Below are 25393 nucleotides of genomic sequence, written 5' to 3' on the forward strand. Positions count from 1 at the left end.
GTCTGCGCTATCTGTGCTATTGTGTTGTTGGTGGTGTATGTCGGGCTGTGAGCTGAAAAGCTACAGCCGGCTGTATGCGTACAGCAACCGTGTGTGAAAAGTGCTCAATAAAGAGATGCTCAAAAGCATGCTCATGGAAACATCGTCGGGTCTGCCGTGATTTGTTTACAATGGGACTTCTGCTCCTGAACCTCTGCGCACAGAGTCCGCAAATCGGGGGGTATACGAAGTCAGTTTACGCAGGACTGTAAGCTGTCATCTGTCAGGCGTGAGCGGTGTTTGTCTTTAACATAGTTCACGGTGGAGAACAGCTGCTGACATAATGTGGATCCGAAGATCCATAATTGGCCTACCTGGGGTTGAAAGTCTCGATAAATGCATGGGGTTTCGGCGGTTACCGGCTTCCGCGAGTGTGACTCTTATTTTGAGCGATGAAAAAATAACAGAATATAATTTTTTTATCACAATAATCTTCCAATTTAGAACTACGAGTTAAAAAGAACTAACATAAATAAAATACACTTCAGCTAAATACTTCTAATTTATTTGCCCAAACCACGCGGAGCCGCAGTATAAGGACTAAAGAGCCGCATGCGGATCCGGAGCCGCAGGTTGCCGACCCCTGTCCTAGGGTGACCAACCGTCCTCTTGTACTGCACTTGTTGACATTTTTTATTTCACCCTTTATTACCAGCATAGAGAAGGCATCGTTTAAATAGGTTAAAGTTTTCTTTAAGCAAACAGTAAGTTCTTCATGACTGGGCTTGTCCTCTTGTGTCCTCTTTTTTGGAAATCAAAATATGGTCACCCTAGTGACACATCCACAAGAGTTTGGGTTTTCCTGCTGTGACAAAACAAATTTCCCACGCGTGGGACTAATAAAGGTTATCTTATCTTATCTTATTTTCCACAGTTGATGATTTTATTAACTTTTACTATCAAAGTTGGAAAATTTCAAGAAGTCTAAATACTTAAAGTGGCGAATAAAAGTGATGTATAAATGCCATTCCTCTCCATACAACAAATATTTAATTACGCTATTATCTGTTATCAGTTTCCATTGCTTATCTTATTATTTTATTTAATACCTGCTTCTCTCCTAAATAATGATATCACGTGACTGTCTGTTCACGGAGAAATTGTCAGAGTGACACCTCCTGTTATATTCCCCTCCAGTCATTGGTCAGCACGCATGGCTGAATCGGTACTTTTGCGCATGCGTTGTACGCCTTCGGTCTGATAGCTTACAATAAAACTGTATTATTGATGATGCATTCGTTTCCTTCAGCCACATGCTTTTCATCATTATTAACTATGTCCCACAGATTTTTATTTTGAAAGTCTGAGCATATTTTTGTGCTTGAATTGATATTGGTTCAAATATATGCAATGATATGGTGTTTTAGGCTGATTTTTACCCGACAGTATACACATCAACTTACATTTAAATATTTATTTAAGAAAATGAATATATACGATAATAGTGCTGGCACATTTATCGGGAGAGTTAAGTGTTATTTTACAGTACATTCTGCATGATTGGTCAACTGTAAATCTGCAGTTTACAGTTTAAGTTTAACGTTTCCACCTTTAAAATTGTCTGGTTAATAATTACTTAATAAAATAATAATAATTAAATAATTAAAGTTAAAGGAGAAGGTTACAGTAAATTCATTTTTACCTGTATGTTTTGATTTGTGTGCTTAAAAACTGTATGATTTATTGTTTTTGTGAATTTCCTAAAACAAATGTGTTTTCATCTAAATATTTAGATGTTAAATACTAAAGTTATGTTAAAGTTAAATGTTAAAAGGCCTCTTGTAGATCTTGTTTTGCTGTATGAAAACCTTTTCAAATGTAGTTTTATGCATTTATAAAGAAAAAAGCATTAGCTGATGAGAGAAATGAAGGCGATGATAACTTATGAGTCTTGTATTTTACCAAATAAAATACAGAAAATAATAATAACCTGTGTGAATTTTCATGAACAGTTTTCACAGCTGCTGTGACTAAATCACAGCAGCTCCTTTCAAGCATTTCAAATGAAGTGAAAAAGCAGCTCTGATCACTCGAGAGGGTAAAAAAAATGAAAACTCATGTCCGTAAATGTCTGTTCCAGGGAAACCTCTTTTAGCTGTGACGATCATTTCCTTTATTGATCGATCAGTTTATTGCTCAGATGATCTGCCCATCAGACATACAGACATCTCCATTTCTAAGGTTTTAACTGGCTGTAATGTGGCGTGCAGCCTGCAGGGGGCAGCATCTAACTTGTGCTTGATGTTTGCCTCGTCTCAGCCCATCACAGTGAGCATGGCGTCACACAGGCGGTGCAGTCGTGTGTGCGTTGCCCCGCTCTCCGAGCGCATCAGTGCGCTGAAGGCAGCGGCGGCTCGATGTGGACAGAACCTCTCCCCAATCAGCACACTGCTTAGCTCGCCGCTCAGCCGCACAGGGAGCCAGTCCACCGGGATGTCCAAGTGGCAGCTCTCGATTCGCCCGTTCTTCACCTCCATTTGCAAGCGAGCAGAGCAGCAAGCAGGCGGCTGCTCATTCGTCAGCTCCAGCTGCGTCTCCATGGTGAACTTAGGCGTCTTCCCAAATGTCCAGTCCCAGCTCCGCAGCTCCACCTCCATCTCACCCACACCAGGAAACATGGACTCATTAGTTGGGTCTATGACGGTCAACGCAGAGTGGAGGTCAAACTCTGAAACAAGATAAAAACAAATGAAGCAGAAACGTTTGAATACAGACAGAGCGTATCCTTTGGGGTGCAGGAAGACTGTACCTGTGTTATACTGCTGGACCAGAGCGCCCAGGAGCTCCTCCCATTGCAGGGAGGGGGCATGATCTAGGAGGTTGGCAACAGGCGAGGGGACGCTGGGAGTGGCATTGCTTTGGATGCCGGGGCAGGAAGGGCAGAGCACGGAGGAGAGGGTGGAGCGATCGGCAGAATGAAGCAGCGTGCAGTGATGGTACGACGACTTCCTGCTCAGTCTGGATGCGGTGCCTGAAAGTAAACAACAAAATAACACATAAACAATGTAAACAATGATGACCTGCTAACAAACACTCATAGTAAACAACAGAAACATGAATGTAAACATCAAAGCTACACAAAAATAAACACAGAATAGGCAACAAACATGAACTGTAACACAAACAGTAACAATTCTGGATTCTGAATTTGCTATGAAAGAGGCAGAGCTAGCAGCATGTGACCAATCAGAAACATGGAAACTTTTAGTTTTTATTCATCCAGCTGCAGAGTCGGTGTGTTTAATAGTCTGAGAGCAGGTAAAGAAAAATATATTAAAACAACATTTAAAAACAGATATTGAAAAAAATATGAAGGCATACAGTAATCTTTATTTATTGCTCATCAGGCAAACATGAAGACTTTAGACCCTCCAGCTCTCTACACTGTAATAACCATATTTCTTTACTGTATTTTTAAAACCCTGCCACCACCAGTGGGTGCTGTCAATGAAGTTTTGATTACAGTAGACCAGGGGTGTCAAAATAATTAGTCTGTATGTCTTTTATTTCTACTGTAATTAATTAATCTTCTTCCCTTTTTTGCTTTCTTGTGCTTTGATTCACACCCTCTGGCCTCGTACCTGAGATCTTGTATCGTCCGTTCAGTAAGATGTCAAACCTGTCGGTGGCCTGGACATCCAGTCCAGGCCGGAGGCGCCTCAGCGCGTCTGTGACCACCTTCAGGTTCCTCTGCCGGTCGTACGCCTTCTTGGAGGCGAAGAAGGTCAGGTTGAGGTTGCCCAGGTCATGGAAGACCGTCCCGCCGCCGCTCCGCCTGCGAGCCAGAGGGATGCCCGCTCTCCTCATGGCCGGCAGGTTGCACTCGGTCCAAGGGTTCTGGTGGCGCCCGATGACAACGGCGGGCCGATTCCTCCATAGCAGCAAGACACCATGCCCTTGCAGGTCCACGTTGGCGTCAATCCAGTCCTCCAGAGCCAGGTTCTGGTACACATCGGTGGAGTGAGACTGGAGAACCAACCCTGCACTGTCAGAGTCTGTGAAGAAGTTGGAGCTGGAGCAGGACCAGGAGCAGGCTAGCTGGTTTAAAAGCGAAAACGTCCTTCTGACCTGTGACATCGTGCTTTCTGACATCAATTCATGTCAGGAGGTCAGGAACATCTAAAATGTGAAAATAAAAGCAACAGGAAATGATTTTTTGTCTTTTTGTGTGTGTACTTTTTCCATCATAGATATTATCGTCAGCGTTTAAGGTGGAAGGACAAAAAACTAAAAAAATGAAGGAAAACTCACTTAGCTTTAAAAACAGCTATCATCTGTCACATTTCACTAATATCTTAATATTTTATATATTTTACTCAGAAAAGGAATATGAAATATATGTCTGTTTGAACCAATTGGTTTGAACCTTGTTATTTGGCAGAAATGGAGCTCTTAAACCTTTTTCTTTAATAAGTTGGAGACATTTCCTTTTAAATTGGCAACAAAGTTACTTTAATGACAAAAACCACAAAGGACCAGAAGCAGCAACATAAACAGATACTTTGTATCATTCTTTTTAAACTGCACCACGTTCACGACGTACAACGTAACGTGTGACGACACAGACCCCTCCTTCCACGAACGTCCTGTAGCTGTTAGCTTTAGCTTCGCATCAACTCTTCGCGCTGTTTTTAAAACACGAGCTGCAGCTGTGAGTCACTTCACATGCACAAACAGCCGCTCACAGACCGTCCTTACCGGGACTGAAAGCGACTGCTGGTCTCCGCAGACCCGGACCGGAGATGAGCTGCTGGTACGGACACGAACTGCAACCAACTTCCGCTTCGAACCTTCAAAGTAAAACTACGCAAAGCCTTACAAAGATTTTTATACACCTTATTTTATTGTCACAGAATATATTTGTTTTTATCTTTAAACAACAAAAACAACGAAATAAGCAACAAACAATACGAATAATCATAACAAAAACTAATTAAAAATACATAATTGATATATAATAATACTAAATAAATAACTGAATAAATGAATATATAAATTAAAACAATAGTTAAACATTTAAATAGAATTTAAAAATCTGTGACAACAAGAAAAAAAAACACAATCACAAATTAATTCATTTAACTGGTTATGAATTTGCATGTCCTGCGTAACTTAATATTAGGGACATTCCTGGCAACTAATTTCTTAGTCGACTAAATGAGAAAACAAAAAGCAGACCAAAACTAAGGAACACTCAGATATTAAGCTAAATTTTAAAACTGTATAATGGAATATGTCAAAAACTAATAATAAAGACATTTTAAACCATTTATCAGATTATTCAGTCATGAATTATGCAGCTTAACTGTGCGTCACCTTGCATTATGCATTATCATTGCATGTTATACTCCAGACAAACAACAAAGAAGAAAAACACTGAAAACAAACCAATGATAAATATGATAAAACATGCTACTGCAAAAGATGTTTATGTATTATTAAAATATCACAAATTAACATCAGAAAAACTTACAACAGAACAGTTGTAACAATGAGCCACCCATTGTGCCGTGCTTTAAGACTGATGCACACTTTTTGAAAATGAATAACAACAATTTCAATAAAAGATCAAATCTAAAATAACACAATGACAAATCATCTAGCCATTTTCTTCCATTTATCTGAAGTCGTAGATAGTGGGCAGAAGCAGGGAAGTCCAGACCTCCCTCTTGTCACCTCCTCATTGAGCCATTCCTAGGGTAGCCAATAGACACAATCTCTGGGTCCTAGTCCTGGGTCTATGTTGGGGCCTCCTCCCAGTAGGGCATGCCACGCGGGTAAAATTCACCCACTTGTTAACAGTTATAACATAGGGGAGATAAAATTGGGTCTAACAGGTTTAGACATGCATTGAACACAAGCTCTGCCACAAATTCCACTTATGTCTGGTTAACATTTTATTAAGAGAAATACTAACAGGACACTTGAATGTAACTCCTGCACACCATCTCACTTAACACTAATGCATTTATTAAATGAAAGTTTTGATCTGACTGACCTTTATCACATAACAAAAAACTGAGACAAAGGACTTTGCATCCTACTGCGAAAAAAAGCCTTGCCACAAATTGTTAAAAGGGTAGCAAGGAAATTAATACAGTTATGAAATATAAGTCTAATTTCTTTTAAAAATACTTCTATAAATGTGTTTATACGTGATGTTCTGTCACTTAAAAATTGCTGACAGAAAGAAGCTGAATAACTGCTTTTATTTTGGAAATACAAAGCGTTCAGATTTATGTACTTCCGCCTTGCCTGAGACTTGACTTGAACTCAGTCCTTCACTTAGAAAGCGGCCGTGCTGTACTGCAACATACCTGACAACAGTTCCACCGAAAGTTTAGTCTTCTGTTTATTTATTATCTTCATTTTCCCGAATTAAAAATTTACTTTATGTGCTTTAACTCTAATTAACACAGACGTAGACAGGAGAATACAGACAACTAAGGCCTTGTTTTATAACACAGAACTATATATACATATATATATATATATATATTTAAAAAATGCAATTATTAACAAAAATTGCATATGCAAAAATATAAATATAAATGTTCTGGGTGCTTGATTATTCTCAAAGTAAGCTTCAGATTAGAATAATCTGTGCAGTTTTACCGTCTTTCTTTAATCTGGACTCGGACGTTTCAGGAAGCACCAACATGGTCAACAAAGTTGCCAAAAAACAAAGTGTTTTGAACATCTGCAGCAACATCTGCTGAGATTATTAAATCATTTTACCCACTTTGTTGTAACAGAATAAAGTTGTTAACCACATTGATTCAGTCAGCATTAAAATGGAAAAATCTTCATTTATTCACATATTTTGTGTCCTTTAAGATTCTCATTTGATATTTTTGTGTCTTACATTTCCTTCTTTGAACGCATTGGTCTCCTCGGCCTCTAAACTCGTAATCATGAGGAAGAAACGCAGAGTATGAAGAATCGACCAGAGAGAGGAAGAGAGTGTGACCACATCCTGACACACACATACACACTCACACACACACACATACACACACACACGGTCAGAGTCAGTCAGTCTGAGTGGATGATGTTTCAGGTGAGCGCTCATTTTTGCATTTCAAATGAAATGTTCCCTGTCATTCTTCTTGATTTTTACTTTCCGTTTGTTCGTTTGTAATATTTGCTGTTGTGCATCTGTCACATTAACTTTTTCAGCATAGACGTTTTGGCTCTAAACGATGTATATGTTATACAGTTAAGGTAGAAACTCTCTATCGCTATCTAAAACTCTACATGTTTTAAAAGGCTTCATTATCTTTTCTGAAAAAAACAACAACATCAAAATAAACTAAAATCCAGATGTGAAAACAGAAGAAAAAGAATGAAATAAAATGTTGGTGTTGACCTTCATGTAAAACTTGGAGGTGTCACTTTAAGAAAGGATGAATTTTAATCATCTCTGGGTGTGAATTCTTAGAAGTGTTATCACACATTCACACTTAGTCATATAGGCACCGTGTGGTCTACTTAGTAATGACAGGTCTACTTTGAGTTTAGTTAAACCTTCCATTGCACAGTATAGGTCAGCAGAGCCTTTCTACGCACATTAACAGTGTTTAAACACAGTTATTTCTGACTGCTAACTTTCTTTTTGTACGGGGTTCAGCCATTGAAGAGGCAGTATTTCTTAACAACAGCTATATTTGTTAAAATTAGGAAGCTATAGTGTGACCTGATGACGGCAACAGCTAAAATGCTCCCACGTGCCCTACAGCATAACAATGAAGAAGTTAGAAATAAGGATTTTCACTTGAAACATGCAATTCTAATTGGACCATAATTTCCAAAGTGAGCTTAAAGTTTGATTATACTTAAAATAAGACTTGATGAAGTGGACTTGAAACTAAAGACTGACATATAAACTCGTTGGAAAAGTGTTCACTAAGCTCAGAGACCAAGTGAGCTGTAGACAAATTTTTCATACACTTCTATACAATCAGGCTTGTGCTGGAAAACAGAAAGTTGTCACGTTTTTTTCTGAGGTCCTCAGAATATCACCCAGAAAAAATTATTAGATCCAGTCTGGGAGAGATGAATGAGTTCATGGAGTATCTAAATGGGTGTACATACCCACCAAGCACTGGACCTCTACTGATGATGTTTTCAGGGCCAAATTTAGGGCTGTGTTTAGTACATCTGATTTGAACCAAATTTAAATCAAGGTGGTCATATTATGTGGACATTTTCAGGTTGTTGTAAAGACTCTTAGAAAATGATGTCTTGCAGCTACAAGGGCTTTGAATCTGTTGATGAACTGGGGACTTTCTTGTTGGAATTTGTGGAGGTGTTGCAGTGTTAAAAGATTTGTCTGCTTGCGTGGGTTAGTGGTGTAAAGTAATACAAATAAGCCACCGGCTTCAAGTTGCAAAGGTGAAGGCACAACAAATCTCAACCTTACATGGATACTTCTGGTGGGTACTTAGTCAACTAGCCATGTTTTCTGCTCTGCTAAAGTAAAAAACTATCCTGACGGGTCACCTATACAGCTCAACCACTTTAATCTTGCAAGGTCTTGCATTGCTTATCCAAACTAATAGAGAAACAAACAAACAAACAAATAGAGAACTAATGTTGCCTTCTTCTAACATCAATCAAAGGTACAAAACAAGTTTAAGTCATCATCCAAAGACAACAACATCTTGTGTGAAACTCCTCACAATCTTGGCGCTCAAGAAAAACATTTAAAATGAGTTTAGGCTTCAGCAAATGCAAGCTAAGTTGACCATTGGCAAGTACAAAAGCTCTAACCTTATCAACTGGTTTAAATATCCCGGATGAGACCCCATATACTAGGAACTGGCTCAAGGTATATGGCAAAGAGTGCTTTACTTAAAATAGAATTTATCAGAAATAAACTTCCTTCCTTCCATGTCAGCCAGTTATCAGGAACTGTAAGCCAGGACCACCTGCAATACAGTAGGACTGCATTGGACTGTGTGGAAAGGGTCTATTACTAAGAAGAAGATGGGCAGGCCTTTCTCTTTTCTTGATATCTTTTTAGTGTAAAGAGGAAATGCCTTCTCACCTTTAAAAGTTGTTGAGTTGTTGCTTTCTCATGTTTTTGCTTTGTGGGGTGGAATCATACATTCAAGGCTATATCAGGGCTACAAAAAAACATCAATCTTTGTCTAAATTTGAACTAAACTGAACACTGCCCAGTTTTCAGTGACTGTTTTACAGCTAAATAAAGGCTAACCAGATGTTGCCCCACATCTGTTTTTAGTATGTCTGTGTGCCTACACAAACTCATATTAATCATTCATTATCACTTCAACTTAATGTTATTTGACTTCAAAATTTATTTCAAAGACAGAAACATTTCATTGTGACCAAAAACTTTTGAACATTAGTATAGCTGCATTTCAAACTCAGCAGACGACCCCTATCAAGACCGATTCTGATCTACTGTAACAGTAAAGGTTTTCAATTGATATTGTGACAAATGAACAATCTAGATGTAAAAAAGCAAAAGAAATGAATTACATCTTAATTTTTTTCTTCTATCATATATTTTCAAAATAAGACAGAAAAAAAGCCATCAAAAAAGTTTGCTAATACAGTTTTTTGAGATTTTCCACAAAACAGTAAGCATTTTTTCCTCTTCCTCATCTTTTCTAAGAACACATCCGCATTCATTCTCTCCACAGAACCCAGAGTGTCACTAACCAGACTTCATTTGCATCACTGCAGATTCTCATGAAGATGCCATCCAGATAAAGCACCATCTACTGACCACAATCATGCACAGAAACACACACACATTCAGGTCAAACAAGTGTGCATGTGCATGACATCATGTCTGACTGTTGGACATATTCTTCGTCATCTACCCCTCCTATCACCTACCACCCCTCCCAGACCCCACCTTCCCTCTCCTCCCCCCACTCATTCAGGAACCATGGAAATCCTCCACACGCCAAGGTCATCATTTTTATTTTTTTTCCTTATTATGATAATAATTATTACTGTTAAAAAAAAATCATCTTACTAACTTCTACTCATCAATTTACTCATTTATTGATTTCCTCATCTTCAGGTTACCTCCCCTCACCTCTTCCCCCAGCAGCAGGGATCCTCTTCTCCTTTCTTCCATCAGCCTCAGATAAGCTCCCCTCAGACTCCATCCCCTCACCTCCCTCCTCCCCAGCTGACGTCCCCTCAGTTTGCTTATCCTCCTGTCACCTCCCCCCACCTTATACCCCATGCTCAGGTGACATCCCCTCATCCTGAACAACAGCCACTGATAACCTCCCCTCACCTCCTCTCCCCAGCTCAGCATGCCCTTTATCCTGAACTGCAGCCACAGATATCCTCCCCTCACCTCTTCTCCTCATCTCAGAACAACTTCTTCTGCCAGAATGCCGATCCAGACTTAGATCATTCAGACTGGGCCAAATGTGAATCCAACTCTGAACTTTCCTGCCTTCTTAATGGCAACAGTTTCTCCTACCAGGTAAGAAAACAAAAACTGAAGTATTTTCTCTCATCCTGAACACAGATTGATCAATAACCTCTCTCCATTTCTGATCTAAAACAGAACCAAACCTCAGCTCATCTGGATTTTCAGAACCAGAACCAGTTCAGTTCTGGTTTACCTCAACATGGAGATTCCTTGGAGAACACACATAGATCTTACGATGCTCAAACGCTTCTTTTCAGTGGTGTGTGCACACATAGTGACACGTCTAATCTAGGTGAGGACAGCTGGAGGCACCTGGAGCCAACCGTTTCCCAGCTTCAGTGCACTGCATTGGACTCCATATCTGCAGGAGCCCATCAAGCTGCTCCATCTCCTCACCGGCTCTCTGTGGGAGGGTGGAGTGCCACAGAGCTCAACCCGGCTGAAGACTTCTCCAGCACCCAGTTTTTCCAGGATGGCTACCTGAATGCTCCGCAGCCTTTCTGTAGCCCCACAACTCCTGGTCCAAGTCCTCATTACCCCCAAACCCCAGCCGTCTCCAGCCCCAGTCCTCAAATGCACCCCAGGACAGAGAGAACAGGTTTTCACACCCAGATAAACAGTGATCAGACCTCTGATCCAAGTCAGTACCACCAGCATCAGACAAGCCAGCGCCTCCTCTCAAGCCAAACAGAGCAGATGCAGAACCTGACGGGCCTGCTTCACACTGCTGGCACCTCTGAGACCAGCTTGTCCACACCAAGACGGGGCCAGCATGTCAGGAGTGCTGCCCAGTCTGTGAGCCTCTCTACTGGGCTGAACTGGACAGAGGAGTGTGGAGGAGGGAAAGGAGGAGGAAAAGGAGGAGATGATAGTCATGCAGACTGGAACTGGGTATGTTGTTATGCTAATTTAAATTTTATTAAAGATTATAGTAAATATGGAAGTATGTATAGTAAATATCTATTTGCTGAAGACAGTAGGTAAATAAATCTCTGTAACTAATATGGGTAAAACAGTCAAGTAACAGACACTAACTATATAAAAAAATATATAAAGTTAATAAAAATAAAAAGTTTAAAAGTAGAAACGATGAAGAAAGCAGATAAATAATAATGTCAGCATAACTTTATTCTGTTGTTTTTTTTCCCTTCTGTTAATTTTTAGATGCAAACAGAGCATACCGCTGAGAGTCTTGACACCAGGTAACCCCAATCCCTATCAATAATAAGTATGTTTATAGTTTTACATGTTTATTTATAAATTTTAATGTCAATGATTCCCATATGTGTGTCATAGGCTGCTGTGTATGGTGTGTAAGCGGGACTTCAGGAGCCTGCCAGCATTAAATGGCCACATGCGTTCACACAGTGGCTTCAGATCGTCTACATCCTTGAAAAAGGTCCTCAGTAACATCTAAAAAAATAAATGAAACAAATCTATAAATCATATATAGAAAAGATACCAACATGTTAACCAAGTCGTAATTCTGAAATCTAATTATTTATTTTATCTGGACAAGAGAGTCAGGTCCCCACACCGCCATCTATTGTCATCTAAGCTGCCCCTAGTGGCCTATTCATGCAAAACAATGGAAAGTAAGTCTTTAATATTTATGGATGGATTATTTATTAATTTCTTTGTTACATTTGTTTAGGACTGTCCCTCATCGGTTCAGCGCCCATTCACCATGGTGTTGCCTGTATCTGTCCCAGTGAAATCACGAAATGTGTCAAAGGCAAGTAGGGGCGGTCAGACAAGAAGCAGCCGCCTCCCTCCAGCTACTGGAAGCACTGCACTCTTCCGAAGCCTGATGCGCCCGCAAGATGAGGAAGATGTTGCCAAAGGCATTAAAGATGGTGAAAAAAGAGTTGCTTCTGCACCTAACAAAGGCACCCGTCACTACACCCCTCCACCCATGCTGTGTCCTCAGAGGGCGGGGCCAGGGTTGTACTGCTCCCTTACCACCAGGAGGCAGCAGAGAGCGCAGACTGTTCAGCTCCACAGTAAGTCACAAAATCGCATTGACGAGCACCTGAAATCTATGATCATCTAATTTTAGCCCATTTCAGCCTCCAAACACTTAACAGTTACTATAAAAACAAAACTATCACGCTCATCCTGAGTCAATGAAAAACAAACAAACAATCAAGCAGTATGATTGGATGATTGTCATGACACAACGCTAAAGTTAGTATCTGACTGGCAGATGGAGCCAGTGACCTTGGTGCCAAAGAGACAGCCTTTCCTCCTCCTGGAACACTAACATCAGGAATCGTTAAGCCGTACGTAATGTTTGCTTCTTACCAAAAGATCTTTGTTATTGTTCTATCGACTGATCGTCTGGTAATCTGGTACTGTCTATCACAGGCAGATCAATTTAGGGTGGGGCTTCCAAGCTGAGATCCCACCGCTACAAGACCAAAAGTATGCCCACTCTGACTCCCACAATGCACTGCTACAGTGGACTCCATGGGATGATCTAGAGCGTCCTGTCAATCAGCACAGAGGTACACAAACACATAGAATACACAGAAATCTGGCTGTTGGATTTAGATGATCTTGGAACTAATCTTAGAAATTGAACCACTTTTCAAACAGTGGAAGCTCTGCTGATGATGGCTCGATCCAGCGTGGTCCCAGGGGGTGGAGCCAGCGCAGAGTTCACCCTCCAAGTCTTATCACAGTGCAAAGGAGACTTTCTGGTAAAATCTCTTTGGCTATTTGGTTCTTAAGTGTGGGCTACATGAAAATGTGTTGTTGTTGTTTAGAATATTAACATGAAAAATACAACATTATGAAAAGATTACCAAATGGGCCTTTTTTTCTACAGTACCAGGTGAACCAAAATGCTCAGATACACAACAAAACCCTAAAAGCTTCAAAAAACATCACAATAAAGGTGAAAATAAAACATCCCCAGGAAGAACAAGAAACAACATAATTGGAAACCCTGCAAAGAAACAAGAAGACCACAAAGAAACAAAAAATACACAAAAATGTCAACAAAGTCATAGAAATAATCACAAAATACAACAAGACACTAGAGTCTAGATTCTACCACAAAGACACAAACTTGACCGCATATACATAATTAAAACCACACCACAAGACAGAAAACAACCACAAGATACATAAAGCTCCTAAAAAACGACAAAAAAAATCCCCACAAAGAGACAAAAAACATCAGAGAGCCACAAAAAGTAGCTACTAAGACAAAAAAGAGACCACAAAGACACATAATCCAACTGCAAAGAGGCAAGAAACAGGAGACAAAGAGACACACAAACACACAAAATCCACCACAAGGACACCAAAAAGAGACAAAAACATCCTTAAAGACACAAACAGCTACTGTAAAAGAAAAGAAAACAAACAAACAAACCAAAAAAGCCCCAAATAGACTCAAATAACACCAAAAAGACAAAATCCACAAACCAAAAAAACTATCTGAAAAAGCAAAAATATTAATGGGACTATAAAAATCCACTTAATCTTACCATGACTAAAATGACATCACTTTATTTTGTCTTTCAGTTGACGGTAGAGAAGCTGCTGTCGGCTCCTGAAACCAACAACCACCGCCACCACACGGGTCAGCTGTTCTTCCATCTAACTACATACTCAGAAATTCACAGACATTAAAAAAAACAAACACATTTTAATTAATATCCCTATTTATACTGTAGGTGTGAGCTGGAGTGCAGCAGAGAAAAGGTCACTGGTGAAATCTCTGCAGCTCCATCAGAAAGACTTCAGTAGCATCCAGAAAACTGTGAGTTCCTACTAACTACTGTTAACGTCTTTCTGCAGTGCCCCCAGTGGGTGAGCCAAAAGTGGGAAATTTTGTAAATTACTATTGCTGTTTGTCTGTGACAAATAATTATGTATCTCCATGATGTTTGTATCCTCAGGTTCAAACAAAGTCCCTCTCTGAGTGTGTTGAGTTTTATTATCTCTGGAAGAAGAAGCTGAGTCTGAGCACCAAGACCTCAACTAGCCTGACAGTCTCTTTGCCCAACACAAATGTAAGGAACAAAAAGTCTGTGCTGAGATTTTTATTATTTAAATCAGAAGGGTCATAATAGCTGTAGTGGCCCTTTTAGTATATCCGAGTCACTGAAACGGGCTGCTATGACCCGGAAGTCCTTTCATTCCCCTAAACTTTATGGACAAACCAATGACTGTCTGCCACTGGTTTGTAAAGTCCAACTTTTAAATCCCAGCTTTAACATATTGGGAACCCTATGATCCCATTAAGGAAAATGGAGTCATACGTTATTAGCTTATGCTAGCAAAACACATACGCAGATATCCACTAAGTGTTAAAATCTATTTGAATGTTACTTTACTCATCACAACTGGGACATTTCTGGATGGTCTCTTAGTAAAATAAACTGCACAGCAAGACATATTATTGGTTAGATAAGTACATTAAAAAGACTGATCATCTTAAGCTATTGCTATATGCTGATAATGTGATTCTTTATATTCTGGAATTACACTAATCAGTTCAAACAGAACAACCAGTTCAGTTGTTGGCATAATAAGATATGAGGGTGGATGAATGGGTTGATTAAAACATGGGGCTTTAACATTGATGACTGCAGTTTGTTTGACTTGTTTTTTCAGAATTAACAATTCAGCTTTTAAACCTTACTTCTCCAAATCAAACAGTAATGTAGCAGGACCGCTACCCTCATTCAAGTACTTATTTTATACCAATTCATTTTTTGTGTCTTTGGGACTTGACTCGGGACTTACTGGTATTTAGCCTGATTAGGGATTTGTGATGTTTTCATGGGACTAGAATTAGGACTTCTTTAGACTTTTAAGCTGGACTTTATTGGAGTTAGCTATGCTGTCTTTTAATTGCTCTAAAGTTCTCTCTGTTTGTCTGTTTTGTTTTGTTTTTATAATCAAGTATGGAAAAGAGACCTTTTGTAAAGATTTGGGCTTTCAAAGTTTACTTAAATCTTTAGATCAGGCCCTTTCGGTAATCTTAGTGATCAGTCAGTAAAATGTCAGGTGCAGTTCCTGTAGAGTCAGTCGCCTCAGAGTTTCAGGTCAGTGAACACATATGAAACTAAAGGCTGTGCGAATAAAAACCACAGAAACCAAATTCCTGTTATCACTCCACACACACACTGCAGCACAAAACACACACAAAAACACACACCGGACAGCCACTTCCTGTCAAGAGCCGTCACGTTTGTGAACACACTGTGACATGACATTTCAAATAGCCACCGTGTGAGTGTGGTCAGAGCTCAGCAAGTTTCCATTGGTGTCATTTAGAGTTTTATCATCGGCTTCGTGTTTTAGATTTCCATCAGTTTGATTCATTTCAGCTTCCTGTAGGTACACTGTGGTTTTAGTCTGTTTCATGAATCTGTAAATGTGTCTTTACTTTGTTCCATGATACTCAGGAGGCTGATCTTTTGAACACACACAGTGCCATCTTGTTCAGAACCCAAGTCTACAGGCAGCACCCGAGCTGTGTAAAGTTTCTACAGGATGCTTTTGGAGATGAAAGATTGCACACTTTACTGTTACAGATATTTGAAGTTGGCAGGCCACTAGTCAGAGTCATGATAGATAATATGTCCCATACAGCCTTCTGCTAGGTCTGCCTCATTGTAGCTTGATTATTTAACATGATGATTTATAAATATCATCTGGTTATTGAATATAAAAATATGTTTGCAAAGGGGATTTCCTACAATGATCTGACTGGGGGGTCTTTTTCTTATCATAATACCAATCTAATGAGTGCCCTAGTGGAATCTATGCAGTCCTATGAAAAACTATTTACAGCCGAAGATTCAATACCTTGAAGAACCATCTTTAGCTGCAGCAATTTGCAGTAATAATTTTCTGTATAACTTTAACAATTTCTTACATCATTATCAAGAAACACAATCATGATTGCGGCCTATTCTTTTTACAATGGTGATTAATGCAGTTATTGAAGCTTGTGGGCATTTGTCTATGCACGGCTCTCTTAAGGTCCCACCACAGCATTTAAATCAGATTCAGATCTAGACTTTGACTCAGACCATTGCGACATCTTGAATCTTTTATTTTTCAGCCATTCTGTTGTAGATTTGAAGCTGTGCTTGGGATCATTGCCCTGCTACATGACCCAATTTCAGTCAAGCATCAGCTGTGACTGACCTGGTTCTGTAGCTGCAAAACAAGTCCAGTTCATCATGTCAAATCACTATTGTCAAATGTCTCCACTTTGCTCTTGCATGTCCAAAAGACATTTCTCCAGGAGTCTTGTGGTTTATTCAGATGCAACTTTGATAACCTAAGCTCTGCTACCATGTTCTTTTTAGAGAAAAGACACCTTCTCCTGGCAACCCTTCCAAACAAGCCACACTTGTTCAGCCTTTTTCTCATTGAACTATCGTGAACTTAAACATTTAACATGCTAACTAAGGCCTGTAGAGTCTGAAATGTAGCTCTTGGGTGTTTTGCAATTTGTCTGAGCATTGCATGGTCTCACCTTGCAGTGAAATTGCTGGGACATCAACTCCTTGGAAGATTGTGGCATTGTGTTAACACACTCATTTTGGTGACAAGTATCACCTTCTTTTCTAACTTCCTCTTTTTACTTATGCAGGGTCAAAGGTCGTCAAGATCTCAGGCTGCTTCATGAACTCTTGGACCGTCGCCCTCTGGAGCTACACACTACTTACCAACACAAGGCTTGAACCAAAACAGCTAAACTGTGACTGGCATACTTGTTCACAAAATCACGAGGCATGCTCTTAATTTGATAAAAACCATCTCTAAATCACTAAATGAGCTGAAAAGGAAACCTCCACCAGGACAACCTTTCACCTTGGGTGTTCTGGTGGACACAACAACAGTCGCCTTGAGATGTATAAATTAAATTGAATTGAATTGAAATCGAATTGAAAGCTTTACAATCCCTTCTGCAAACTGTAGCTGTTCTTTTTTCTGTTATGTCTTTTGACTGTACAATATGGTATTTTAAATGTAAATGTGTATTTTTTTTTAAATTACTGTCAGTTAATAAACCCACAAACTAAGAAAAGCCAAGAGTCTTACTTGAGAGCACCTCCAGACTTAAGCTCAGGCATGTTGGATTATTGTTTTTCTTCCTTAATCCTGTCAGTCTTCTGCCTCTGGGCCTCTGATGCTCAATAGAGCCCCACTTATTACCACACCAGGGAACAACAAAGAGACAAAGCAGAAAAGTAAACATGAGGGGCCGCAGGGTTTCTGTGTGAGTACAGCTCTTCACATCAATATCCTTTTTTTCAACATCAGAGGAACATGCTAAAAATAAGTGGATACCTGAACGCCTGAGTAACAAGGTGTCAGAAACATTGGTGAGGTTTTACCCTCACTGTTGTGTCAGAGGTTATCCTGAAAGCTGTTTTCACACATTCACTGCAGACCTGAGATTTTTCTACATAAGACTTGACAAAGGTGCATGTATGAATGCAAACGTACCATCACAACCAAATCAGACATTAGTCCCCAGATCACTGGTATAATGTCTAACTGAGATCATGTGTGCTACCTCCTGCATGCACTAAAGAGACAGCCCCTATGTCCAAAGCACACGGAGTGTTTCCAGTTGTGTGGTTTATTGTGCTGGATCAAGGTTAGTCAGTTATATGCAAGTCAGCCCAAAATCAAATACTGAATCAAGGCTAAAAAGTTCCTTGTTGAAACCTACGAGTCCCAGGTGAAGTTATAAATCAAGACATGTCAAGAGCAACAAGTCAGGTCAAAAGAATAAAACCAAAAAATCGTACTTGACCTGTGACCTGCAATAAATTCCATGTAGACTGGTCTTCCACACCATAGTGGGACAACCCATTCTTTATGTAGCAGGTTTAATATATTTTAATATATATTAACACAAGACCAAAATATTTAAAAGCTGTTACCACAGAGTTGTGTGTAACGGCATGTCATGCCAAAGCATTGTGCGACAGGTCACATGACAACAACCAGTGACAGTAATATCCAATCAGAACCATGTCTTACACAGGTCACTAAATCTGAGTAATACACACTGTGTTGTCATAAATGTGAAAATTAGTGCCTAGAAAGACAAAAAGGAAACTTACAAGAACAAGTAAATAAAGGATGATATCTCTACAAACCTGGCAACATATAGAAGGAAAGATGTGCATGATGTTTAATCCAAGATGTAACAAAAAATAATTATATGCAGTTGATTAGATAAATATCAAACTTCCATTCATTTATTCTCTTCCGCTTATCCTTATCAGGGTCACTGGGGAGCCTAAGTCTATCCCAGCTACCACAGAGCAAGAGGCCTGGACAGGTCGCCAAACTGATGCAGGGCTAACAGAGAGAGAGAGAGACAACCATTCACACTCACGTTCTCACCTGTATCAGACTTACTCACCTAATTAACCACAATATGTCACATTCAGTATACACTATGCAAGAAAAAAGTCAGTCATGAAACACAACATACAGTGTATCAGGGACCAAGCAGCAAAGAATATACAGGCACAGGTGTAATCTTCAAAAAATGGGTTTTATTATTCTGCAAAAAGGAAAAAATTATTACAAAAATTCTGAATGACAAAAATGAGCTATTTTGGGAACCAAGTGGGCCCACAGAAGAGGGCAACTTAAGAACTTCTACTTAAAACCCACTTCACAAACCATAACTCTGCAAACTGCCCTGCCTAAATGAGAGACAGCTCCAGTTATATAGCAAGTGAATGAACTATTGTATACACCAAAGGTGAAAACTACAGAGATAATAGCTAATCATAATACAAGAATGACCTTATTCCCCCCTGCATGGTCACAACAGATGGTTAAGTCCATTTTATTGGCCTCTGCATTTAAACCAGCTCCACCCTCAGCCTCCTCTTTTACTCAAAAAAGGAAGGACTGGAGCGGCAGCCAGGTAACTCAAAAAGAACAGAAAAGAGTCAATATAGCATATACATATGGTACCATAACAAACAATACAAGATAAATTCTGTGCCATCATTTGGACTATAGCTTATTGCTGGCATCGATTAGAAACCAACTCAAAATTTTGAATTGGTTAACTTATAATCACTGAAACTTTATAGCCCAATGTAAAAATAAGACAGAAAAGTAAACATGAACATCTTCAAGAAACGTAAAGAAGTCCAGATGATTTTCTTTCCAAGCTCCTTAGATCCAAGCTAAAGGTTTTCAGAGTGCACAGTGATGTCCATGTATCCTAGGAGGGCTTGTTCTTCATGAATGTTTGAGTACATCTGCCTTTTTTTCCCTTTAAGACTTCAGTTCCAGTTCAAGTTGTTTTGTCCGAGATTACTATAAAGCACTTCGAGTGCTCAAATTGAGTAAAAAAAACGTTTATCTCCTTTTGAGATAAAGTGGAAATGTTCATATTTTTCAAACTAATGACTGAAGTTCGCTCAGCTGTTTGAGCTTCCTTCCTTTTCCTTCCTATTATTTATTTACTTAATTGCTTAAAATAAAACTCACTAAAGTCAGTGTTTCCAGTATTTTCCCATTTAGAAATCTGCCTCTCAGCCATGCTACACTTTCATCCGTTTTTCTTGGTTTTTTTTCCTTTTTTTGGTTTGTTGACCTAAAACAAACAGCAGATAAGCAAACAGGGGGAGGAACCCGTGCTGTGCGCAAAACTTCAGATAACTTCAGCCTCAAAACTGAGGAACCTCCACATTCTTCTTCTAATCCTGATTTTATGTCAAAGCTCAGAGTTTCCTGTCTGCGCTGAGCTTGGGGCCACTAATAAAGTTTGACTCCTCCTTGCTCCAAAGGTCTCCCTGCTCGAAAGCAGGAGAAGAAAGTCAGACGACAGTGAGGAAGGGATGGGAGCACAGGAGAGGGAGGAGGAAGACTGCGCTTCTTCAGTGGGGAGAAAGCTGCACAAAACCAGCAAGGAGGTTTATTTCAGCGTCCTGCCAGATAAATATGAACCTCTGATTGAGGACGATGAGGAGAGAGAGGAGACTGCAGAGGAGAAAAAGAGGAGGAAGGAGGCGAGGAAGAAGAAAAGGAAAAATACATGCAAGAAGTACAGGAAGGTAAGAAGTTATGACCTTTGACTTGTGTACGAAAGATCCCTCTACAGCTGACCAGCAGTGGCATGTTGATGAAATCATGGCTTAGAACAGACTGTTAAAGACTATAATAAATACATTCAAGTTCAGTTACATTCAGAAAATACATATAGTTCATATAGTTTACATAGAAATAAAAACATGATGCATAATGACGTAAATAAACAATCTAATTTAATAAAATACAGAAATAAAAATTGATAACAGCTCACCAGATATAGGTAGTTAAATGAGTTAGGTTACAAAACTGGTAAAGGTTTCATATATATTTAAAATTAAAAACATGTATTATTGTAACTGAAATTTCATTAAATCACTTCTTTTAAACAAAACAAAAAAGAAAAGGAAAAAAACAAAACAAATATGTATCTTTAAATAAATATATAAATAAGGAAATGAACAAAAATATTATTCAATACCTGATTAAAAGAGGAATAAAATTGTATTATATTAAATGCCAAGTTTAAAAATGACTGCTATGTTATGCTATCATGGTTTGGGAATGCATTTCAGACAGTGGTGGCAGAGTGGTTTTGTCTAAATTGACGGAATTATGAACTCTTGAGCTAGTATTAGTATCAGACTTTGATCCACCATGCAGTACCATCTGGAAAGCATCTGATTGGCAACACCTTCATTTTTCAACATGACCATGATCCCGAACACACTGGCAATGCAGTAACAGCATGCCTGGATAGATAAACACACTGTCAGTGATTGATTGGCCTCCCCAGTATTGACTTTGAAGCTCATTAGAATTGGACAAACTCCATTTCTGCTTCTTATACCATTTTCCTGTTACTTACATGTTTCAATGAATTACTGCACCTATTTTCAATTTTCCTAGTAAAATATAAAGAAATGAAGGGTGGCTCAAAACATGTACACACTACTGTGTACTATATAAATAAAATAAATAAGAATACGCAAAATAAATTGAATTTAAATGAATAAATGTCTGGTACAAATAAAAATAAATAAAATTAAAGATTAACATTTAAGAAATTGATACTTAATAAAAATGAGCGACAAACTGACTCGTCTGTGATTCAGGTATACAGAAACAGGGTTTTTTTTTTTTATGCCACACTTCACTTAATAATTACTAAACCAACTGTAGAGGGTGTCATGATTTTATATAAAACATGACATCATACAAAGTAGGTTAGGCAGTAACCACACATGTAGTTGTTTGCCTGCAGTGCAAAGGTATTCAGTCTCAGCTTTCTGCAGTTAATTATTGACTCTTCAGCACCACTACACAGTTCTGGCCTTTGGCCCCCAAAATAATGTGTTGTGATGATTGTATCCCTCTGAGAACAGACAAACATGGAAGTCATAAAAACAGAACTTTTACTATCACAAATACCTTCATTCAGCCTCAGAATGAAGAGCTGAAATGATAAATAACACTATCGAGTCCACACTGAAGCAGAGGACCACAACCAGTCATTAGATTCATTATTTTCACATCCACTTTATTTATTTAAAAAGAGTCTAAAGCTCTCCAAAATTTACCAAAACCATCAAAAGGAGTTGAAGTTGGGCCAGGCTGTACTTTCATTTATTACCACTTTGTAATCATGACATTACAGTCAGTGAGCATATCCTGGAAAATCCTCCTTTCTGATTCTTTGAATGACCAAAATTGACAAAATGCAAAAGGAAAAAAATACATTTTATAATTTTTTTTTCTTTTCTAAATACTGTTCATATGTATATAGAGCTACAGAAACTGTGCATCTCACCACCTTTATTCTCCCACATGTTTGCACTGTGTAGGAGATGCTCTGTATCTCATTGTACATCTGTATAGTGACAATAAAGGCATTCTATTCTAAATCTTTTTGCAACCACAGTGGTTACCCCCTAGTGGCCACCATGCAGAATGCAGGTCTAAAGCACTTCCGCTTTAGTTGCCAAACTCAGAGGTTATCTGTGTTTTACACTGGCTTTGAGTAAGGCTAAAAAGAAATTTTTCACCAATATTAAAGAATGTTACTGTTAATGTCTGGAAACATCTCACAAGTTAAATGTTGCCTCTTGGTGGTAAAGAACTAGTTCAAGCATTTATTACTTCTAGGCTAGACTGCTGTAATTCGTTATTATCGGGATGTCCCAAAACATCAGAGAAGCCATCAACAGATCCAAAATGCTGCACTGAGACTACTGTTCAAAATCCTGGTCCTCACATACTTCATAGGTCTTCAATAATCACCATCTTCTCTTAATGACCTCATAGCATGATATCACCAAAATAGAGCACTTTGCTCTCTGACTGCAGGCTTACTTGTTCTTTGTAGAGCATTTAAAAGTAGAGCCTTCAGCTTTCAGGCCCCTCTTCTGTGAAACCATCTTCAAGTTTAGATTCGGGAGACAAACACTATCTGCTTTTATTATTTGGATTAAAACTTTACTTTTTGCTAAAGTATATAGTTAGGGCTGGGTCAAGTGAGCCTGAATCCTCCCTTAGTTAAGCTGCAATGAGCAGTGTAATTAAAGTTTCTTACTGTTAAAAGGGAGTTTTTCCTTCCCACTGTTGACAAGTGCTTGCTCATAGGGGGTCATCTGATTTTGGGCTTTTCTCTGTATTATTTTAGGGTCTTTATCTTACAATATAAAGTGCCTTCAGGCAACAATTGTTGTGATTTGGCACTATGTGAATAAAACTGAATTGAACTGAAAGTTTGTTATATTTTGCAGACAATAAAGCAGAAAGTTGACATCCCAGCACCACCACAAAATTTCAATAAATTTATAAATGTATATATCTCAAATATTGTGGAAAATATTTTACCCTCTGAACCTCAACATTTTCACTAACTAGGGGCAAATTTTTCATTGTAATATAAAGTAATGGACATCTATAGGAATAGAACTACCAGTGTTAAGCAGAGAAATAACTTGACAATATCTCATCAGCTACCATGAAGTTCTTCTTTTATAAATCTGTAGGTCTGTGGTCTGTCAGTCAAATAATAATAGACAACGACTCAGTATGGTGATGGTTTACGGAGCTGAGGTTGTTTGGTAATAACTGAAGAGTTGATACTAAAACTGGAACAGAGTAGCTTTCTGTTCTTATGCTCCACACCCTTCCCTTTCTTAACCCCATTTGTTCATTGTCCTTTCTTCTCACCAGACGTTAACCTTTTTTGTCTGTTCTGTTCTTCTCTATCAATAGCAGAGTTAAAGGGGATTTTTGCCCCCGTCTTAAATCTATAATGTAAACTCTTGTGAAACCTTGCAACTTAACCTGGTATGCACCTTCTTGAAATGTAACGACATGCTGCATCAAATCTGATTGTCTCGCTCAGTATCTTTCTCTCCTTCTAAACATTTCCAGCCACTACTTCTGTTATGTCGTCATGTAGCTGGTCAGTCCTGCAATAAAATCCATATTTCAAATATATAAACTCTATTCTAATCTACAGGTCACAAAGCCACCACCTTTAGTATTTACCCAATACAACAAATGAGCCTTTGTTGTGCTGGGTAAATATGAAATAAATGGCTCACTTGATAAATCAGTCGTTTCTTTGTTTACATATTTGGTTCAGCACTTCCTAAATTTTGCTTCAGTAGGCAACACATTTAAAAAAAAAGGTGCAACTTTTACCCTCGTGGTGGTCTTTTGCATGTGTTTGCTGATGAACAATATACATCTGCATTAGCATAACGAGTACAACGAAACAGGAAATGACCATAAACTAGTATTACTCATTATACAACTTCTACAACGGCAAGCTGTGGCTTAAAAAAAACCCAAAACTGCCCAAGCTGACAAAGACCAATGCTAGAGACATTTCCTGTATATTACAAGATAGTTTTTAATCTAGTTGTAATTGACCTTAATGCCCTTGGTGGGTACAGAAAAACTAAAATTAAAGCACTAATGTTCTTCTTCTCTGGTCTGGTGCAGAATGTGGGGAAAGCGCTACGCTTCAGCTGGCGCTGCCTGGTAGCTGGTCTGCAGAGCATGGCGTCCGTGTACTCCACACCTCTCTCAGCTGTGGCCACCGTGGTAACAGATGTTCACCAAGCCAGTGGCAGCAAGACATGATGGGACTCGGAGGAACCAGGAGTGTAGCCCCTTATTCCTTGTGTTCAAGCTGACTTTGAATTCATCACCTCTGTTGTGCCTGTTTTGTTTTTATTCTATTTTTATTTCTATTTCTGAGATATATACTATATATTTACTCGATTTATGAAAACCATTGATCCCTGTCACATTTATGGCCTCGGTTTTCAAATTTGAACCGAACCCTGCTGTTGTGTTAAATTAAACAATCGTCTTTCATGTTTGGGGTAAAACTGAACCCTAAAATTCACCTCAAGTAGAAACCTAACCCTAACCCCAGAACACTTTGGGTTTATTTACTGTCTTAAGAAGCTTTCTGTTCCGTGTGGGCTTTGGCAGCCACTGGCAACCCAACAACTAGCAATGTCTGTGTACAAATCTCAGCCACAAGGAGGCTCCACCTTGTGGCGCTTCTCCACAACTGCACTTTAGAAGCTCATTGACAGAGATAAATTTTTGAGGTCCTGGAGCACTAAACGGATATATTCGTCCAGTCAACCAACCATACTTGGATAAAGTAAAGATGTTCTAGTAGGAAGCTGACGCACTCCTCTCCTTTCTGCTCTTTATGTTTTTATGAAGGTTAGGAGAGTCAGTAAATGCTGTTAAAATAATCAGAATAAATAAAAAAATACTAATTTGTCTTTCATGATGTTTGTTTACATAATCAAAGGTCAGGTACTTTTTGTGCATTTCACAAGTGCTTATTGAAAAATAAATGTAAATATGACCAAAAAA

General features: G+C 38.9%; 3 protein-coding genes across 7 annotated transcripts; 2 read left to right on the forward strand and 1 right to left on the reverse strand.

The window, feature by feature from the left end:
- Nucleotides 1-1905: 1905 nt before the first annotated feature.
- On the reverse strand, nucleotides 1906-17561 carry lipt1 (lipoyltransferase 1). 4 transcript variants are annotated; one of them, XM_039606500.1, is made up of 4 exons: nucleotides 17543-17561; nucleotides 3621-4158; nucleotides 2789-3010; nucleotides 1906-2707 (listed from the first exon to the last, which is right to left on the reverse strand). In XM_039606500.1, the coding sequence occupies exons 2-4, from the start codon at nucleotides 4129-4131 to the stop codon at nucleotides 2295-2297; spliced, it is 1146 nt and encodes a 381-aa protein (XP_039462434.1). In that variant the 5' UTR covers nucleotides 4132-4158; nucleotides 17543-17561; the 3' UTR covers nucleotides 1906-2294. The 4 variants fall into 4 exon arrangements, with proteins under 4 accessions (XP_039462434.1, XP_031591171.1, XP_031591172.1 ...); XM_031735311.2 differs by lacking the exon at nucleotides 17543-17561 and adding an exon at nucleotides 4738-4829; XM_031735312.2 differs by lacking the exon at nucleotides 17543-17561 and adding an exon at nucleotides 4583-4731.
- On the forward strand, nucleotides 7044-17511 carry LOC116316712 (transcriptional-regulating factor 1-like). 2 transcript variants are annotated; one of them, XM_031735339.2, is made up of 14 exons: nucleotides 7044-7099; nucleotides 9754-9984; nucleotides 10100-10516; nucleotides 10601-11356; nucleotides 11630-11667; nucleotides 11762-11864; nucleotides 12120-12468; nucleotides 12672-12747; nucleotides 12833-12972; nucleotides 13064-13167; nucleotides 14000-14057; nucleotides 14152-14237; nucleotides 14377-14490; nucleotides 17091-17511. In XM_031735339.2, the coding sequence occupies exons 2-14, from the start codon at nucleotides 9859-9861 to the stop codon at nucleotides 17124-17126; spliced, it is 2403 nt and encodes an 800-aa protein (XP_031591199.1). In that variant the 5' UTR covers nucleotides 7044-7099; nucleotides 9754-9858; the 3' UTR covers nucleotides 17127-17511. The 2 variants fall into 2 exon arrangements, with proteins under 2 accessions (XP_031591199.1, XP_031591198.1); XM_031735338.2 differs by having other exon boundaries at nucleotides 7060-7099; nucleotides 9711-9984.
- A 1805-nt stretch (nucleotides 17562-19366) lies between the features above and the next one.
- On the forward strand, nucleotides 19367-25393 carry LOC116316713 (uncharacterized protein C1orf115-like). Its single transcript, XM_031735340.2, has 3 exons — nucleotides 19367-19397; nucleotides 20272-20538; nucleotides 24497-25393. Exons 2-3 carry the CDS (start codon nucleotides 20323-20325, stop codon nucleotides 24635-24637), a joined length of 357 nt encoding a protein of 118 aa, XP_031591200.1. The 5' UTR covers nucleotides 19367-19397; nucleotides 20272-20322; the 3' UTR covers nucleotides 24638-25393.

The sequence above is a fragment of the Oreochromis aureus genome, linkage group 23 (assembly GCF_013358895.1).
Source record: "Oreochromis aureus strain Israel breed Guangdong linkage group 23, ZZ_aureus, whole genome shotgun sequence".
Taxonomy (NCBI): domain Eukaryota; kingdom Metazoa; phylum Chordata; class Actinopteri; order Cichliformes; family Cichlidae; genus Oreochromis; species Oreochromis aureus.

What these genes read in the sequence shown, in the direction of transcription:
- LOC116316712 (XM_031735339.2), top strand. Translation starts at nt 9,859, where the DNA reads ATGTCTGACTGTTGGACATATTCTTCGTCATCTACCCCTCCTATCACC. An exon ending in GCAGACTGTTCAGCTCCACA is followed by an intron (nt 12,469 to 12,671) that starts GTAAGTCACAAA and finishes TCTGACTGGCAG; the next exon opens with ATGGAGCCAGTGACCTTGGT. An exon ending in TCCTGTCAATCAGCACAGAG is followed by an intron (nt 12,973 to 13,063) that starts GTACACAAACAC and finishes CTTTTCAAACAG; the next exon opens with TGGAAGCTCTGCTGATGATG.
- LOC116316713 (XM_031735340.2), top strand. Translation starts at nt 20,323, where the DNA reads ATGGGAGCACAGGAGAGGGAGGAGGAAGACTGCGCTTCTTCAGTGGGG. An exon ending in CATGCAAGAAGTACAGGAAG is followed by an intron (nt 20,539 to 24,496) that starts GTAAGAAGTTAT and finishes GGTCTGGTGCAG; the next exon opens with AATGTGGGGAAAGCGCTACG.
- lipt1 (XM_039606500.1), bottom strand. Translation starts at nt 4,131, where the DNA reads ATGTCAGAAAGCACGATGTCACAGGTCAGAAGGACGTTTTCGCTTTTA. An exon ending in CGGACGATACAAGATCTCAG is followed by an intron (nt 3,011 to 3,620) that starts GTACGAGGCCAG and finishes GTTTACTTTCAG; the next exon opens with GCACCGCATCCAGACTGAGC. An exon ending in GGTCCAGCAGTATAACACAG is followed by an intron (nt 2,708 to 2,788) that starts GTACAGTCTTCC and finishes ATCTTGTTTCAG; the next exon opens with AGTTTGACCTCCACTCTGCG.